Source organism: Amphiura filiformis, chromosome 12 (genome assembly GCF_039555335.1).
Source record: "Amphiura filiformis chromosome 12, Afil_fr2py, whole genome shotgun sequence".
In the NCBI taxonomy this organism is placed as follows: Eukaryota; Metazoa; Echinodermata; class Ophiuroidea; order Amphilepidida; family Amphiuridae; genus Amphiura; species Amphiura filiformis.
This window is the reverse complement of record NC_092639.1, coordinates 29,159,551-29,176,489: the sequence shown is the minus strand read 5'-3', so window position 1 is coordinate 29,176,489 and position 16,939 is coordinate 29,159,551. Positions and strand designations below refer to the sequence as shown.

Here is a 16,939-nt window from a genome sequence, read left to right as displayed (position 1 = left end):
AGCTACATTTTGTTTATTTCTAAAGATATGAACAGTTGTAGTGCTTCCAAAACAATAGGCAACAAAAGAAATTATTTCCTCTGTTGGGCTGTAAACTCAATATTCTGACTACCGACTGATTTTGCTTGATCACATCACATATAATTAGATTATAATTACAATGTCTTTTTACATTATATCACTCCTGATACAAAACAAAAGTATTTTAAAAACAAAACTATACATTGGCATCATATCTGAAAACAAAGAGGCTATTTCCATTGTACAAAATAATACACGTAATCAAAATTATCACCAACGTACATATCCATTTTAGCAATAACTGTTTTAGGAATCACAACATTGTCACAACTGAAAATCATTGTCAAATAAAATACAAAACAATCAATATATTATTTTTAGAGTAAACACAGACACCAGTTTAAATGTCAGAGCTGTACCTTTTCTTTGATTATTGTATTTACAAGCCATAACATTTTGCCACACTTTTAATTTGAATTTTTTACAATTCATTCTGTGATTATGGCTGAAACTTGGCTTTATTTACAACAACAAATTAAAACTACATTGTAACATTTGCTGAGGAGGATGCCCTCGATATTTTTCAAATTCTGTTTTTTTTACAATTTGAGTACAATTTGATCACAATTGATGGTTGGAAAAGACTTTTCAAAGAATTTCATTTCAAAACCAATTGCGACAGGAAATGAATGCATTTCATGGAAATAGATATGAACGGAAATCTACAAAATTGTTGAAGATTGGATTTTTTGGCAAGTCTCTGATCAGCAACACAAACAAATATTAATTCCTTCGGCTAATGTGGATTATATAGAACACTGAGATGAAACACATCGTTCACAAAATCACAATTTAGTTGCAAGCAGACATGTTGGAGAGAAGTAATTATACACGCATCAGCTGCAAAAACAATTTATCTTTATATGTGACATGATCAAGGGGAATGAGTCGGATGTCGCTAATATTTTTTTTGTTGAGATATTGGCAAAAACAGGGTTCAAATTCTTTTGTTTTATATTGTTCTCAGCCATTAATAAATTGCTCATAACTCGATAACCAGATGTCCGATTTTGATGGGGTTTGTATCAAAATGTAGCATTTAGAAACTGCCAGAAAAGATATGTAAAAAATTTCTAATTAAACATTATGACTCATTCCCCTTGATCATGTCACATATATCAACCAATGACAATGTTTTAATCAAGTTCAACTGTAGCTTATAGCTTAGATTTATAGTTAACTTCAAGGTTATGGTTAATTTTCAAAAGGTTAGGGCAAAGTGAACAAAATATGCATGTAATGAAGTACCATAGCTTACAGACTCCTCTTTGTTTTGTTTTTATATCTTTGTTTTACCATTGTTTAGTTTTCTTTTGTTTTGATTAACCCGGTCCTCAGAGAAGGTATCTTACCCTTCCCAGTATCCTTTGCAACATTTATCATTTCATTAAAATAACACTCCCATTACTTTGTATAGGCTCCATTTGTTTTCATTTGGCTAAACATGGGGTGATATTCAAGATATTTTGCAAGATCTGGATATGGTCTACTTCTTGAGGTACATTTCGTCACTATTGACTGATGTTGCACTATAGCAAATCAGTACAGAAAATTGAAATGGGAGAAATACATTATGGGAAGTGTAAGATACCTTCTCTCTGTCCGAGTCCAACTCAGAGAAACTCATCAATTACTTTACAAACACAGCATTTACCATGCTGAAAAGTTACATACATGATAAATAAACATGATACAAAAATAATCATACAGTATTCTTGAAACACACAAATTATATTCAAATAAAATCCACATGATAGATTTGAAATACACTTGGGTTGGAAAAAAAAGTCACATATTTTTAAAAATCTTTTTCATCTTTGTTTATTTTTATATATTTTTTTTCTTAACATGAGTGAGTCGACCATTCCCCAACGCTCGATCTTGATTGAGACTGGTGCAACAACAATTTGTTGGAACAGGTCAGAATCAGAATCCAAATCTTTGAACAAATTCATTTGGAATATTGGATTCAACTGTTAACATGATTCTTTTTGAACAATTCCAGTGAAAAATGATGTTGACTACTCACATTCACCACTACACTAGTAGTTTCATCAGACTGGCAACTCATCACATCTGACTGCTTCCTTTTATAGGCAACAGGAACCATTGAGGATGTGATGAGTTGGTAAAAGATGTTGTTGAGTCAATAGGCCCCCTCGTCCTTATTCAGAGTGTCTTCCTTTTCGGTATATCCAGATGGCTTCTTTTAGCTGTCTAGTGGTCTTATCAGCTTCTCTGTCGATAACTTTGGAGTCCTTCCAATTGATAGAATGGTCGGTGATAGCTGACTTGTGAATGTCTGTGATATATGATAGATGGGGCAGGATAAATGTGCTTCTTCTCCTTCATTACTTTTTTTCCTTTTCCTCGTTTTCTGGAAATTTCAGGGGTGTCATGCACAGCATCTCCTCCACGGCAGCTCCTCCCATGCTCTCTATGATTTGTGTTGTAATGTGCTTCTACTTTGTATTTGTAACAACAAGTTGTACAATACCTAAACCAACTTGAAAATTATATAAGTTGGCACAAATTAACTTCAGAACATCAGAACAAAACAAATACATACATATGGTATGACTTGATATACTATCATCAACTTAATAACAGATGATTTTACTAATATTGCACATTGTGTTGCATCTTACACTGTCCGTGGGAGTCTTCCAATACTGTTAATACAAACAACTTGCCGTTCAGACTGGTCACACACAGACTGAAAAATAGAAAAGATTTTAAAAAGAAACATATGAGTTTGATGAAGTTGTTTAAAATGTATGTATGAAAAATTTGTTGGCACACACAACTCTTTAAAGGAAGGTGACCTGATACATTTGGAAAATGAAATTCTTTAATTGATGTATAACATAAAAGCATTCATGCAAAAAGAACATGAAAATGTTTCTTGTAAATGGGACTAATTCCTTATGGAACTACTGACATTTATACATGACTTATATAGTCTACAGTGCTTTTATTATGATATTCATGTAATAAATTGATATCAAATGAGAGATCCTATTTTTCTCATTGACATATTGATATTGGGAGTTCCAAATCGGTGTAAACCAGAGATATCATCAAAAAACTGTTGAATTAGTCTCAAATGTGGTATACCACAGTTAGGACTAATTCAGTAGTTTTTTGATGATTTCTTCAGAAATATACAGATTTGGAACAAATAATATCAATATGTTAATGAGAAAAATATGAGGTTTCACCTGATACCAAAATCAGCATTTTGATGGGGTAAAGTGGGGGGATGAGGCTGTCAATCAGGTTACCCACCTTCAAGGCCCGTAACCATATCAACAGTCTCATCAGTAAAACCCAATTTTTCTCATTGTTGATGAGTTTTTGGTATCATATAATTGATCATAGTTTTCTCATTACCGTCCTGAAATTTGACACTCCAAATCGATGTTTTTCTCGAAAAAATTGTCAATTGTGGTGCGGACTCGGACCGAAAATTTTCTTCTTTTCCATTTTTTTCGCTAGTAAACACTATTTGTTACTACCAGATGAAAATATCGGGTTTTCCTGTATCAAATCATTCAATATATGAATGTATACATTTTTAAGATTTTGTACGTTTTGGACTTTGCACTTTGCGTTTGAAGGGGTACGGAAAGTGTGTGAATGTAAAAGTAAACCCTGATAGTGAATGAAGCTGGATGGATCATATGATAGGTGTGTTGTGGTCTGTACGCTGGCGACACGGCCAGGGCTGGAAAAAATTTAAATTTCCCTGCAAGATGATCAAAATTTCCCTTCAAAAAAAAAAAAAAAAAGATTCCTCCAATTGTTATGTATTTCTTTGTTTAAGGACCTTAATTTCCCTCAAAACTTCCAAATTTCCCAGGAAGGAGCTTCCCACTTTTTTCCAGGCCTGACAACAGCGTAAACACACTAATTCAAATCTGTCAATGAGAAATCCAACACGGTGTTACTCTCAACTTGAGACAAGACACACTGTAGTATGCACTTACCTCCCATCATTTCCTGCTGCTATAGATGTCAACTGTCCTGATCCTGGTATTGTCATCATGCTTACACAATCTGGGAAAAAAAGAAGAAAATAATCTAAGGACTTTTAAAGGTTAATATAATCAGTGGCGCCTTCTGGAGAGTCTTGATTACAAGTATGTATGGAATGGTAATTGGTACGGTGTTGGATAACATGAATGCTTAATTAACACATCATTAAATGATCCTCGAGGTATTGATGAATGCTTATTTCACAGATCTTGAATGATCCCAGTGTAATGATCATGTATGAACACTGTTTGGCCCCATTGGGCCATTCCAGTTGAAATCCACACTCCCCTGTGGAAGATTTTGGAAATACCGTCCACAGTGGGAGTAAGTTTTTCAAATATAATTGTTCAGAGTTAATTACTTTGAAACCCATACTCCCCCTGTATTATGGCTTTACCTATATCTTCCACAACTGGAGTGAGTATTTAAAATGGAAGTTACCCAATTGTTGATTCTATTCGAAACTTATACTCCCTCTGTGGCAGACTTTAGCTAAATCTTCCACAGGGGTAGTGTGGATATTAAATGGAATAGCCCATTTGATGAATTTTACTGCTGGCTTTCTTGTTAGGACAAGTTAGTAAAATCATCACTGTCTGCATGTCATCCAGGCGGAGAAAAGTGAAAAGTGTGCATATTGACTTTTTTACATGCTAATAACCCATGGGCACTACTGCCTTTCTTATCGTGCCCTTGATTGGTTAGTCACATGATATAATCATCTTGAGTAACCAATCAAAACAGATCTTTTTGAAATTGTAAGCTAAATCCTCTTCAGCCTTACTGATTATTCTAAGCATATCTCTGATTGGCTCAATACATGAAAAAGCCCTCTTTATAACCAATAAAAATAGTTCTTATAGGCTGACCGGTAGTACCTATTGAAGTTAATTGACTTAATTATAGCTCCTAGCCTATACATGACATGGTTAAGAATGGGATGAGGGTTATCATTATTTTGATGATGATATTAGTGTAATATTGTTTTTGAGATATTGGCAAAAACAGTGTTCAAATTCTTTTGTTTTATATTGTTTTCAGCCATTGATAAATTGCTCATAACTCGGTAACTAGATGACCGATTTGGATGGAGTTTGCATCAAAATATAGCATATTTTGTAAACTGCCACCACATATACAGCCTGTCTCAAAAAAAATTGTGCAAGTGAAAAGCGCCCTTTGTGACAATTAGAAAATACTGTTGTGACATAATGCTTACATCAACGTCAAGGGCATATACTTAGCTCTCAAATGCCGTTTAGTCTGTTCAATTTGCTTGTTTTAATCTTGAGATATGCTTACTTAACAACGAAAGGGCAAAATCACAATCGTGCTACTTTTACTAGGGAAGAGCGCTGTACATGTAAATCAATGATAGCATCAAGTTTATCAAAAGTTCCTTCGTGAAATCAAAAGAATGCATCAATTACACAACAATACATAATTGTTTTTAATGTTTTATCATGATAAAGGTATAATGGTTCTCTTTTTCCACTTATGACAAATTAAACGATAAATAAATATTTCACATTCTGCTGTAAAATTAAATACATCTGCATGTCAATGATTTTACCATGGTATACTGTTCTCATTTGTCATCCAAGACATGTTAAAAGACAAACAAATATTGCACACTTATAGGTTAATGAACTTTGACAAGTTCATGAAATTAGACAAATGAATGAAATTAGACAAAATAATGCACGCGCGCTGGTGTTCATGCGTCTAATGCGAAGGGGGAGTGCATTAGACGCATCAACATCAGCTATTATTGATTTACATGTACCAGCCCTATTCCCTAGTAAAAGTGGCACAATTGTGATTTTACCCTTTCGTTGTTAACTAAACATATCTCGAGATTAAAAAGAGCAAATTGAACAGAACAAACGGTATTTAAGAGCTAAGACTGTGCCCTTGACGTTGATGTATGCATTATGTCACAACGGTATTTTCTAATTGCCAAAGAGGGCGCTTTTCACTTGCACAATTTTTTTTGAGACAGGCTGTATGTGATGTGATCAAGCAAAATCAGTCGGAAGTCAGAAATAATGATTTTGAGATATAGCCAAACAAAGGAATATTTCCATTTGTTTCCTAATGTCTTGGAAATTCTTTAGCTGCGCTTATCTTTTGAACTGGTTGTCCAAATTCAATAGGGTTTTCTGCAAAATGTAGCTTTGGACATGCTGTTTACAATCCTATAAGAAACTTTGAATATGTCTGACTTCAGACTGATTTTGCTTGATCACACCATATATGGCCCCATTGTGGCCCTCAAACAAATAAAATTAAGAACCCCTACATTATGCACTTTGTATTCAGGTAATAATTTGTAAACAATTTTTATCAATCTCACCTAATAATAGACATACTTGTAAATATCAAGCACACCATAATTCCCTGATAGACACTTGTGTCCCATACATCTTTGTCATATTAATGTGTTATAATGTTTGTCACCGAGGAAGTAAAGTGTGTCAGACTTATTTGAAAATAATAGAAATGTCAAAAACTAGGTCACATCATCGGTGAGTTAAGACAACTCTTGACTGTCATTAAAAGTCAATAGCTCCTATTTCTGTACTTTTTGACAAGTCAGGTCTTCTGCAATAAAATCTTGATAGTCTGATTGGTTTTTTATGCTTGCTTGCTTGTTTCTTTGCTTGTTTCTTTGCTTGCTTGCTTGCTTGCTTGCTTGCTTGCTTGATTTATTAATTGCTTGTTTGTTTGTTAATGTATTTATTTTTTAATCTTAAAAGGGCCTTTTGTGATCCCCGGCATCATCCCCCCACTTTTTTTCAACAAAAAAATTGAGATTTTTATACCACTGGAAACCTCGGGTCTATACATACAATGCTTGTGTACAAAAAAATTCTTGCAGATTAATTCATTTTGCAAAAATATTGTGAAATTTGAATTACGTTCTGGTACACCAGATCGAAATTACAACACATTGTCTATGAAGTAGTGTAATGCACATAATCATGCATAACTCGCAACACAAAATTGAAATCAACTGAAATTTTGGGAATGAGCTTTTTTTGATATCAACTGAAAATGTCATAAAAAGAGGATGCCAGGATCACAAAATACTCCCTTAATTAATTTAAGTGTTTCCAAAATAAATGTTACAGAAACCTAATTTGATGTAATCATTATTTTTCAAATTAACTTTTTCTGACAATTCCATAAAGAAATGCAGCACCAGTATATGCCCCCTCCACTCCCCAGTATGACTGAAGTTGTCTTATATTTTGCCAAAAATGCATAACATTACTCAAAGTTGCAAAAACTTGCCCAAAGATTGAAAATTGCATAACATTCTGCAAGGTTGCGTCAGTTAGCATTAGATTGATTACTATGATGACAAAGTTGACTATTTTTGACAGAAATTGCTGTCCACTCTATGCAGCAAGCTGTAACTTTCAGCAACTTTGTACAATTTTAAGCAATTTTGCCATTTTTTTGTGGCAAACTTTGGGCATACTCCCTTGCAAAATTGGGCCTAGTATAACTAGTCAACCAATGTTTGCATTGTACAAAAGGTTACACTTTACCCATAAGGCCACAAAAGATGGGTGGATGGACTTTTTCAAGTGAGGTCGGTCGGTCAGGGCTTTGTGACCTAATGCAGCTATTGCAGAAAGAAAGTCAGAAATCACATTATTCTAGAAAACTGTAAATTCCAAGGATTGTATTGAGGTAAAGGACACCAATCAGATTAAATTTCCTCACAACAGGCTTAGGTTCTACATTGGAAGTGCCAGATCTACCTGTACTGTGCTTGCAGAACACATGAATACGAAAAAGGTTCAAAACTGAGTATCACTGTTCTGAAAGAAATTAGACAAAACAATGGGCAATTCCGGTTGAAATCCATTATACACCCCTATGGAAGACATGACTTTAATCTTCCACACAGGGTGTGTGAATTTAAAATGGGTTTCATATTTGAAGGTTTGGGTGTGTAAATTCAAAAAACTGGATGTGTAAATTTAAGATTTGTGTACAAAGTATAGGCCATGTGGGCAAAAACTGGGTGTGTATTTACAAATTTGGGTGTGTAAAACACTCCCTACATGGCTGGCTGCCTAATGCTGCACCGCTGGGAGTTGAATTCAAGTCAACTCGGAGCAGTGCCGCTCTGACGTATGACAACAAAATACGATTTTGGAGCGGTGCTGAGCGGCAAGAGTAGCTTTCAGAGTCATGCCGCTGCCGCTCAGCGGTGTGCCGCTCCGTTTGCAGAAAAGTTCAAGCGGCATGATGAAGCGTCATGCCGCTCAGCGGCAAGCGGCAGAAAGTATGAAACCAGCATAAGCCCTAAAGTCCACACTACTATTTTTTGTCATTGTGTCGTAAATTCCTGATGACACAAATATCATAAATGAACGATAAGGGCGTGGAAATGGTTAGCACCTTGTCAGAGTGTCATAGTCACTTCTGGTTATACACGCCATGGCAATTACAAAGTCCATTGAGCTCAACAAAATGTGTACTGGTAATTTTTATTGGCAATTACGACACAATCCTGCTACAAACCGGCCAAATGATGATAATGTTCATCATTAGCGAATAATAACACTAATGTAACACGCCGACGACATTGAGCGGACACACGATACTAATTTCGTAATACGATTATGACACTACTGTAATCAACTGGAAAAGCATGCTCATATGAACCCAGTCTAAAACACAAGCCACTAATGAGGCAAGAACATTGCCTAACAATTAATATGACACTACATTTATTTTACGATATTAGATAGGGCAGCTTTACAGTACAATATTGAGGTGTAATATTTGGACACTCGTGGGATTACACAGTTTAGAAGTAGGACAGAGTGATCTGAATTACTGAATGCATGTGCAGATGCAATGGGCTATTCCATTTAAAATCCATACTACCCCTGTGGAAGATTTAGCTAAAGTCTACCGCAGAGGGAGTGTAAGTTTTGAATAGAATAGACAATTGGGTAACATTTTTTGAAATACTCACTCTAGTTGTAGAAGATATAGGTAAAGCCATAATACAGGGGGAGTACGGGTTTCAAAATGATTAATCCTGACCAATTACATTTGAAGAACATACTCCCCCTGTGGAAGATATTTCCAAAATCTTCCACAGGGGTAGTGTGGATTTCAACTGGAATAGCCCAATTCAGCCAAATCAGTTTCTTTGTCTTAAAAATTGTGTTGAGTTCTGGTCAAATACTTTTTTTTTAAATTTCATTGCTTTCAGAAATCAAAATATAATTATATCTCAGGATTGGTGAGGCCCAAAAAAAGTATTCACTTGGTCGGACATCCAGGAACATTGTCCCCTTTGCACAAGCACACATAGCAACCAGCTCGAGGAAGGGGAACTACACATGCGCACACTGGTTTGACAAGGCCTTTTCCCCGTGTGACGTCAGCCCGACCAAGAGAATGTCTCAGAATTTGTAAAGATTTTTAAATCCAATGTGGAATGCACTGTTCTTTTCTGATTTCCCACGACTCAAACTCAGTCAAAATAAGCTTGAGAAACTTGAAACTTTCAAAACTTGAATAAATGCTTTTAAAACATGTTTTTACTGATATTGTTGTTAAAAAAAAATGGGGGGAATGTTGGCCAATTTCTTTGTGATAAATGCACACCGCAAAACAAACATGGCAGCTCTCAGGTACTATTTTGGGGAAGTGAAAAATAAAAGCTGATTTTCCTTGACAAACAAATTGTTTTTCTCAATTCCGCAAAAAAAACCCCCAGAAAACAAAATATTCCTTTGTTTATTATTTTGTTTCTTGTATTTCATCTGTAACCTGGGTAACTCATTCAGTGGATAAATACGAGGGGGTATCAAAAAGTTTTAGAAATCGCCCAGAAGTGAAAGAGCTATATCAATGAAATTTTGTCAGTGCAATCACTGGTCCTTATGTACACTATGATGCAAAAATGGTCTCATAAGAATGTTTACTTTTTTTACAGGTGCTAGATGTCAGTACCTGCCTATGTAACCGCATAACCAGCAAAATGGAGAAAATTGAGGCATGAAGCATGATTAAGTTCCATTTAAGGGTTACAGTCCCCAAAAAATCTGTGATGAAATAAAAATTCATTTTCCAAAAAGCAACAGTGACAATATCACAATCACCACCGAAGATAACTTTCATTTCATCATCGATTTTCTAGGCACTGCAACCCTTCAAATGCAGGATCTTAATAACGCTGCTTGCCTCAATTTTCTCAATCTTGCAGTTTATGCGCAGTAACTGGGGCAGCAGGTTATTAGCATCTAGCGTCGCCTGTAAAAAAGTAAACATACTTATGAGACCATTTTTGCACCATAGTGTACATAAGGACCAGTGATTGCACTGACAAAATTTCATTGATATAGCTCTTTCACTTCTGGGCATTTCTAAAACTTTTGATACCCCTCGCATAAGTATTTCTTTGTTCTTTCATGATATAAGGTAAACTAATTATTTTGATCATCTAGAATGCTATTTACTCAGAATGAGAATTAAATTTGGGGAAATTTGCAAACTATAATTAATATGTTCTAATGAGTTGTTCTATTCTATTGGGCAATTCCATATGATATCCATATACCACCTATGGATGACATAACCTTAATCTCCCACACAGGGGGGGGTGTAGGTTTCAAATGGAGTCACCCATTCAAGTAACCTCATTTGCAATCTACACTCCCTGTGTGAGAGATTAAAGTTATGTCTTTCACAGGGGGTGTAAGGATTTCATCTGGAATAGCCATTGACATAAAAATGTCATCCAGACAGAAATTATCAGTAAATTTGAAAACGTAAGCATGTTGCATGATAGAACATGACAGATGAATAATTAAATGTAATGTTACAGCAAATCTACTAACTACACATTGATAACACAGATAGCAAAGACAAATTTGATTTGAAAATTAAATGCAAATACGTCCAGCAAAAACAAAACTGATGGAAACTTCTATCATTGTCTAAATCCAGCAATGTATACTGCACCCAGAAAGTATCCGAACACTTGGAAAAATCATTATTTAAAAACTAAACCAGATTTAGGTGAAAATTTTAATAGATGCACAAAAAAATATCGACCTAAATATGGTTTAGTTTTAAAATTATGAATTTTGTTTGCAAGTGTTCAGATACTTCTGGGCACAGTGTATATTTTGCCAATGATAGGATTGATGTAATTTTAGCATAAAAGAATTATCTCAAGGGACCCAAAATAATATCATGAAAATATCCTACTTTAAAGATGACTGATTGCAAGAAATGTACATTGAAGGACCTTCTTCTTTGTGTTTAATTGGGTATTCTGTGCTGAAACACACTTTGGTCCCAGTGGCATAGTCAGGAATGGGACCTGTGAAGTCCCCCCACCTCTGCCCCCCCTGTGGGATGGTGGCTACCAGATATTTAAGATTGTCAGGCCTTTTTTGTACTTTTTTGCCCCTCCCCCCCTTTGCCCACCTTCTGAAAAAGCACTGTTTGGTCCCTGTGGAACCATGCTCATGCAAACTCAATCAAGCATTGTTGCGCATCAAAATTAAAACCTCTTCATATATTTTACCGCATAGAGGTGGCAAGGTGTTTATCCAAGAAGAATTCATCATTCATTAGAGACAATATGATAGGAGTACATGCTATCATGGTAGCAGTAATTAGGGCAAGTGGTAATAAATCATCATTATTGGATCTAATTTCCAGTGCCTGTTGTGCTATATGTAATGCATGTGTTGTATACTCTAGTACTCCTACATTAGCTTCCGGTTTCAGTAATGTTTATAATAGTGATCTGGTGGTTTGGATATCTGCCTAGAATGCAGTGCAGAATGTTGTTGGTTTGATTCCTGTTCAATGCATTCCATGATTTTTATCTAGAGTGTGCACAGACACTTGCTAATTTTAATTGCCTAAGTTTCAGTTGTAACATATTGGGTAGGTTAAACCGTCATTTCCCCTTGCTATGTTTATATTCAGTGTCCTCTTGTATCATCATTCCTGGTGTGTTAGTTTGTTCTGCTTCACCATACGTATCTCTAGCCATGTCCACACGAGAAGCAGAAACTCAAAGGTCCATATGCACAAATGAGTTTGACCTGGTCTAATTGAAATTTAGTACTGCCCAGGAGAATGGACATTTTCCTTTACATTTCCTTTACATTAATTTGTATTATTTTTGAACTTTGCATTTAAATCTTTACAATTTGCTATCTACTCTAGTAAGGAAATAAGAGTAAAGGAACATTCCTGATGGAACTAAATTCCACTTAATACACCAGGTCTAGCTTTAGACCCAGTCTAACTCTTTTGTGCATATGGACCAGAGGGTCTGAACCCTTGAAGGTTTAGTCAGGACTAACGCCTGTGCCGATGCATTTAGAGGTTTGACGCTCCGAGGGAAACTTCCGTTTGACCCATCTCAAGTAAAGGGTTTAGACAAGGAGTTCATATGTTCGTCTATTTTGAGTTCATTTGTCAAGACCAAATGAAAAACGTCTGTTTTTCTGCTGACAGTTTCGCCAGAAACCTGGCTTTCTCAAAGCATTGATGGTGTTATTGATCCATCTGCTTGAAGCGAGAACCTTGACCGGATGTTTTGATTTTCAGGGAAGTAGTATTCCTGTCCTCCAGCATCGATCTTGAGCAGAGGATCAAATATGCAACTTAGAGAGAATGTGCCTTCGTCTCTATTCATGGCGTTGTCGCCTCTCTTTTTAATCCATATCACTTCCTTTACCCATCTTGCTCTATGATTTTCTTCCCTGTCAATGATTGATGAATTGTCCCAGTCTATGATATGGTTTTCTCTTGACACATGATCAGAAATAATTGCAGATTTGTTTATTTCTGTAAGAGTTTCTGTTCTTTCGGAGCAGGTGTATTTATGCTGGCTAGCTTTCTCTGCTTCTCTTTAATGGATGGATCAATAACATCATGAACACTTTCAGAAAGCCAGAAGGTTTCTTGCAAAACTGTCAGCAGAAAACATAAGTTTTTCACTTGATTTTAACAAATAAACTCAAAATAGCTGATTAATTAACAGACCTGATGAACCTCTTCAATCACATATTCATTGGGTAAGAAAAACCTGAACATGCTTAAAGCAAAACCTCTGATGTAACTGGTTGGCAGTTTTATTTTAAACATGTTCAGGGGCCACAAACACATAGGAGGTTTTTCGTGCCCAATGACGATATATGTTCATGACTGGTCAGACTTACCCTGTGTATTTTTATTCCATATTCTAATAGTGGAATCATTGCCACATGTTGCTATGTATTCATTAGAGCTGGACACTCGGGGCAAGAAGGCACAACCTCCAACAGTCTGCTGATGACCTCTGTACTCGCACACAACTTTGGTGGATCGCAGATCCCATAACTGATGAAATCAAACAACAAATAACAAACACTTCTATTTAGATTTTTCTATAGCATTGCATATACACCATTTTTTGCAACTTCATAACTTTTTTAAGTACTGAGATCCTATATATTATTTGAGGATTAGTTTCTTAAAACTCCTTACTTGGAGTAAAATGTGAAGTTTCACCAAAAGATCCCACTTTGGCAAAAAAACGTTAACAACAGTTACTTAATTTTCACACAAAGACACAATTTTTGTTCTCAGCTTTAAACCACTGCAAAGTCCTAATAATAATTAATAGCCCTACATGTACTCTGCAGCTGTCAATCATCATGCACAAGGTTCGCTATTTTCTTTCCCATTAGTTACAAGAGTCTGCTGTCTCCGTACCATTCAAGTAACTTAGAATATCTTATACACCTTATGTAAAGTATTGTTTCTATTCAGTAATTCTGTATCATACAATGCAGTTGCAAGGTACGTAGTGTTTTTTCCATGGCATACAACACCACTGTTTCAGTATGACATGGACTTGTCCACTATTTTGCAAAAACCTATGGTGGCCGACCGATCACGTAATAAAGAACTTGGTCACGCCTGGGTCACCCGATGCTACGCAGATTGAACGGCGAATGAGGTGCTGATGTGATCATGGTGTGATTCAATTAGCCAATCAGAACCTGACTTCACATTTACTCCATAAACTGCGCCAAATCTGGCAGTCCGAAAGGTCTTTGCAAAATATAATAGCTACACCAGTACTTCACCCATCCTATAAGGTATATTGCTGATAGCGATCAATAGGCAAAAGTGATGTATGCTGGGAAGCAAAAGGGCTCAAATTCGTGATCTTGGTGACAAATTCTTTAGCTTTTGAACCCTTTTCATTCCCAGCATGCATCACATTTAAACATTGTTCTTGATCAGCAATATACCTATGCAACCCACTGCACTGTCCTATTACTTTAAAATATTGATCAAGCCCAATAAACGTAACTTGTTTCACTACAAACCTGACCACCCTTCCTCCCCCACCTGTATCAAAACTTGACTTGGATCTAAATTCATATCAATGTTTTTGAAGCTTATACCAGATACAATGACAATTTTTGCACCCCTCCCCCTATATTTCCCCCTCAATCTTTTTGTTTATTCCTATTAATACAGGGAGAAAAGGCTCAGAAGTCTGAAATCAATCGATAGTCTATAAAAACAATCCTCACCCCTGGGAATAATAAAATTCTACCATCAGGTTATTTTTAACAAAATAATCAATTTACATCAATTTCTGTCACTCGACTATGAAGTGCCCACATTTCCTGATATGTTTCCATTGTTGTGTACATCATCACTCTTCACAAATTGTAGCACTCACAGGTTAATTTCATTTGGTTCCATTTCCTATATAAGGGTTGCCATAGCGATATGATAGACTTGCATGAATAGTGTCTAAATATTACACACATCCACGGCTCAACATTAATGGAAAAGGCAATCAAAGGCACACTTGGAATCTATACCCACAAAGAGGATTGCAGAGTGCTGGTATTTGTTTGTTTGCTTCTTTGTTGCTTTGATGTTACATTTTCTTTTTAAAAAAACGGCTTTCACAGATCTAAGTCAGAGCTAATCCTGATAAAAGCATGACAGTACATGCTGTATCAAAATGGGTTTTTCTCCATTTTTTGTTTGAAATGCATCCCTCTAAGGCCTCAATTTTTTTAATTTTTTGGGAGCACCCATTTTCAAGGCCACTGGGCAAAGACAAAGGGCACCAAGGCGACAAGTGATGAAGAATGCCTTGAAAATGACAAAGATCTGGAGCACCAAGGCCAAAAATGGAAAGGGGCAGGCAATGGTCTTCCTGAAATTCGAGCCCTGGTCTCTCTGCCAATTACCATTGAATCTACTTGAAATGACTTTGTGTTATACTTTATATTACCTCCAACGTCCATATTTTCAAAATTGATCCAAACGCGTCAGATGAGCTTCCTATACTTGAAAAAAAATGGGCCCTGATTGCATCTGGAACACAGTGAAGCGTGCACATTGTACACAGAGCATTATGTGAGGTAACTCATACAGTTTTTCCGTGATACGAGCTGTCACTTGAGCTGTGGACAGGGCCTCAGCTAGAAATTGATGTTTGCCCGTCATTTGAATAAAAATGCCTGTTCTAATTTGACCTTTAAAACATTTACAAGACCTCTACAGCCCATTGGGTGTTCAAAGCGTTCTGAAAATGGCCTTGTTTTGCAAAGCTGGTCTACTAAAAAGGTCAACAGCCTTTGTTAATACATACAATTATAATGCAGCATCTGTCTAAGGCATTCATTTTGCCCGTCCCAGGAGCAAACTCCCCGTCTAAAATGACGGCCAGATGGGTGGCTAGCTAAGACACTGGCTGTGGATATGCATACTCAATTTACCTTGATATAAACAACTTAAAAATAATTGGGCAAAAAAGTGATATTTTTTCTTTAAATCGCACTATTATTGCGTTAACATTGTCCTTGGCAGTAAAAATGTTTCAATAATGGGTCCTGCTGCACCTAGCTCATTACCCCTTGACTGAGAAACTAAAAAGGACAAAAACACAAAAATTTTCGGATGTTGACTAGCTTGATTGACAATCAAAATTGAACACCACAAAACAAACTCTCCCTGTTGTCACAACAAACTGCCATGTGACGAACTCAAATGACCTGACCTGAACCCACACACGGAACAATGGCACCGTCCATTTCTCTGCAGGGGGTAAAGGAGTTTTAATTTCGCTGTGCTACAATAAAACTTTATTATTTGCATTTTTAATGCCTCAGACAACATTATTTGGGGGACATGCTGCAAGCATGGATAGCATTTTTGGCCTTTTGGTATATCAGTGACCTTTTTTAAAATCCAATTTTGGTATGTGGATAGGTCCTCTTTTCAAAATTTTCTCAATTTTTTCGGAAAATAGCCCAACTTTGCTTCAATCTAGCCAAAATTTTCAAAATTTCCCAAAAATTTCAAGGAATATTTGTAAAAACTAAGACAATTTGGGTTAAATTCTGCCGAAAATTTCGACTTTTGGCATATTATATCGATGGGTCCAAATTTCTTGAAAAATTGGTATATTGATGGGTCCACCATCAAATTTTCAGTGGCACATCCCTACCAAAACAACTTGAGTGCCCCCGGACTTGTCCTACGGCAAAATAATTGAAGACCTTATATCTTACTTTATTTTTGAATATAATATGCACTAATAAGCCTATACTATCCTATAATTAGACCAGAAAAGTCATCACACTACTTATTATCAAATGAACTGCAATTAATTCATCTGCCCATCAATATTTGTACATTTGTCAACAACAGGATATGGTTATAATGATCCATCTGGTCCGGTTTTAAAAATGACAACCATAATGAACCATCATGACTTAAACCTTAATGAATACAC

The 16,939-nt window shown here is 36.0% G+C and overlaps 1 protein-coding gene across 2 annotated transcripts in view; it reads right to left on the bottom strand.

Annotated features, from left to right (window-relative positions):
• Nucleotides 1-1,174: 1,174 nt before the first annotated feature.
• Nucleotides 1,175-16,939, bottom strand: part of LOC140166026 (WD repeat-containing protein 31-like) — a 111,861-nt gene continuing 96,096 nt past the window's right edge. For both annotated transcript variants that reach the window (XM_072189398.1, XM_072189397.1), the window contains exons 7-9: nucleotides 13,347-13,506; nucleotides 4,071-4,140; nucleotides 1,175-2,797 (exon numbers count right to left, since the gene is read on the bottom strand). In XM_072189398.1, the coding sequence (XP_072045499.1) occupies nucleotides 2,701-2,797; nucleotides 4,071-4,140; nucleotides 13,347-13,506 (327 nt within the window). In that variant the 3' untranslated portion in view covers nucleotides 1,175-2,700. The remainder of the gene's footprint in view (nucleotides 2,798-4,070; nucleotides 4,141-13,346; nucleotides 13,507-16,939) is intronic.